Source organism: Pteropus vampyrus, unplaced genomic scaffold (genome assembly GCF_000151845.1).
Source record: "Pteropus vampyrus isolate Shadow unplaced genomic scaffold, Pvam_2.0 Scaffold16, whole genome shotgun sequence".
In the NCBI taxonomy this organism is placed as follows: Eukaryota; Metazoa; Chordata; class Mammalia; order Chiroptera; family Pteropodidae; genus Pteropus; species Pteropus vampyrus.
This window is the reverse complement of record NW_011888797.1, coordinates 10,134,206-10,137,248: the sequence shown is the minus strand read 5'-3', so window position 1 is coordinate 10,137,248 and position 3,043 is coordinate 10,134,206. Positions and strand designations below refer to the sequence as shown.

The 3,043-nt window shown below is 40.2% G+C and overlaps 1 protein-coding gene across 1 annotated transcript in view; it reads right to left on the bottom strand.

The window, feature by feature from the left end:
• Nucleotides 1-1,779: 1,779 nt before the first annotated feature.
• NCF4 (neutrophil cytosolic factor 4) overlaps nt 1,780-3,043 on the bottom strand; it is an 18,453-nt gene continuing 17,189 nt past the window's right edge. Inside the window, exon 9 of the mRNA XM_011354437.2 lies at nt 1,780-3,032. Within this exon, the coding sequence (XP_011352739.1) occupies nt 2,837-3,032 (196 nt within the window). The 3' untranslated portion in view covers nt 1,780-2,836. The remainder of the gene's footprint in view (nt 3,033-3,043) is intronic.

Below are 3,043 nucleotides of genomic sequence, written 5' to 3'. Positions count from 1 at the left end.
GTTACCTGTGCTGTCTTGTTTGCACAATAATGGACAGTAAATTGCATACACCCTTCAAAGATGGCACAAGTTAGCTTGTTCCAATTAGTTGCCAACATATCCCGTGTGCACCTGCAGCATTTGGCACACCAGGAACGGTCCGAGGGCGGAACCAACTGGTGGGACCTCGTCAGTCATTCTGCAGAGCAGTTTTATTCCCACTGTCGATCGATCATGTCAAAGTTTTCATCAGATAATACCATGGCAAACCCACGGACGCAATTTGCAGCAGCTTCATTATCAGCAAAAGATTCTTCACCTCCGATGTTGACATTTCCTCACTTCGGTTATAGTCAAAAGTCATTCCCCAAAAGCAATGAAATATAAAAGGACAACAGAGGCAAGTGTGGCTGATAAGCATAACTATTCAGTTCAGGGTCAAGAATTGCCACTAAATGTGTGTTGGGGCCAAGTTTACACAAAAATAGACTGTGAGTCTGTATAGACTCTCCCCCTCCCCCACCAAGCTGTCTTTTGCTTAGCAGTTGACAAGAATATCTTTTTCTATGCCTGTACTTTCAATGTTTCCATGTCCTTCGATTTTCTGTGTCTCTTAAGTGTGTGATACTTACATGGACTTTTTTTTTTTTTTAACTCCAATCTTACAATCAATCTTTTAATCGGTGCATCTTGAGTTCATATGTTTACAGTATCAAAATTATTGATATATTTGGACTTATTTTTACCAACGAGCCTTTTGAATTCTACTTCTCCTTTCTTTCTTGTCCCTGACTTTTTCTTATCCATTTTGATCTAAATATTAGGAAATGCATATGTTCTATTTCTATTCTTTCAATTTTTATTGAGATTTTACCATGCACATTTAATTTGGCAAAGTCTGATAGTTAATAATTTTAATTCTGTGTATGAATAGCAGAAGCACTTTGGAATGTTTTAATTCCACTGTTCCCAATGCAACACTATTATTATTATATAGTATTTTAGCTCCGTCCTTTTTTAACCCGAAAAATTAGACACTGTTATTACTTTATATTCAGAATGTTATTTAAATTTATATGTATGTCTATCAGTCAGGGTTCCATCAGAGAAACAGAATCACTAGGAAATATACAACAAGAAATTTGCTTTGACGGACCAATCTTCCTCAATTGTGAGGCCTGGTTAAACCATTTATACGATGCTGTTACATCTGTGTCAGGTCTGCCACGCAGGCAGGCAGTCAAAAGTAGAGGAGGATGCTCATGAAGTAAGAGAAGCAAGAACTAATTGGAACCTGCAGATATGAGCTGGAACCACAAAGACAGACTCTAACCAGTCAGTCTCTCACTTCCTCCAAGACTCCAATGAGGGAGACCTGCAAAAAAAACTGATGTCCTTTGTCATGCAGCTAAACACACGTCTGACCCAGGAGAGGGACAATCCACAGGAGCCGGGACCTGACATCTAGAGTGTTACTGAAAAGTCTGCTTATCTGTATAAGTGTTGTTCTTTTGTAGTGATGTCAACTTTATCTGACTGCTCTGAAGACCTTCCCTTTGACTTTCGTGTTCTGAAGTTTCAGAATGGGAACCGGCAGACAAGCAACGATGGACATGAGCTGGAACAGCATCCCTTATCTGAAGTGAAAAGAAGCTGGCTGCTGCTTCACATTTGCCTTCTAAATCTGTCACAAAATGTCTCTGTTCATCCATGCTAATCTGGATACATACAGGGGAGGACATTCTCGGAAATCTGGTTCCAGTTTAGCTATGTCAACAACAAACAAATCCAGCACAATGCTTAGCAGTGTCTTTGCTTGTCATTTATTCTTTCATCTCAGATTAATCTCCAAGGGCCATTTTCACCGTCACTAATGAAAGACGATTTTACTAAGTATATAATTCTTGATCGAAAGTTATTTTGTCTAAAAAATCCGAAGCTATGATTATATTGACTTTGGCTTCCATGGGTGCTGTTGAGAAATGTGCTTACCATTCTAATTGTTCTTTTGTAGTGTTCTCAACTTTCTTTGACTGCTTTTAGGATCTTTTCTTTGACTTTGGTGTTTTGCGGTTTCAAATGTTGTAGCCAGTTGCACACCACTTTTTATGTGTCCTGCTTACCCTGGTCTGCTTCTTATATCCATAGATTTAAGTTTTTCATCGCTTTTGAAATATTATATCTGCCATCTATTTAAATGTTGCTTCTCCATTCTCTATATTTTTTCTGAGATTCTGATTTTAAAAGAACTCTTATTCTATTGTTCATATTTCGTAACTTTGTTTTCAGATGCTCCAACTACTTGTCTCTCTGTGTTATATTTTGGGTAATTTCTTTGGTTTTAGCTTCCAATTTACTCGTTTTCTCTTTACCTCTGTGTAATATACTATCTAACTCATCCACCGATTTTCCTGTTTCAACAGATTTACACACACACACCTATACCAGTGTGCGTGGTGGGGGGTGTGTATCTTTCTTTTGCCAATCTGCCTGGTCATTCTCTTTAGCTCAATCATTGTTATGATTTCATTCTTTATTTCTTTAAACATTTTAGTCATGTAGTTCAAAACTCCATAGTCCCTGGGGCTCTAAAGCTTGCTTGTTGTGAGAGGGAGGAGCGGGAGGGTCATTGAAGAACCTCGCTACTTTTTGTGAGGCTCATGATTTTTTGCAGAGTGTGTCCTATCTAGGGTCTAGTTGATTTTCAGCAGTCAGGCCCCTTGGTGAATCTGGTCAGGCAACATGTTAGAAGACAAAGAATTGGGTTCGTGTGAACAGATGTTGTAAGGTCTGCTTAATTTTTCTTAAATGGATGTTTTTGCAGGTCCCCTTCACTGCCCCCAGGGACACCGTTGGCTCAAGGGAATGTATTGTAGACCCTGTAGTCGTCCTTCTGGGTGATGTGCAGCTTCCAGGGGAAGAGACGCTTCTGGGAGGGGAGAGCTTGGGCCTGCCTCACCATGAGCCTCACGTCCTCATCTGAGAGCAGCCGGACCAGGTCGCCATCAGCATCCCGGTAATTTAGGGCAATGTCCTCCCTCCGGAACTCCCGCCTGTGTAGGAA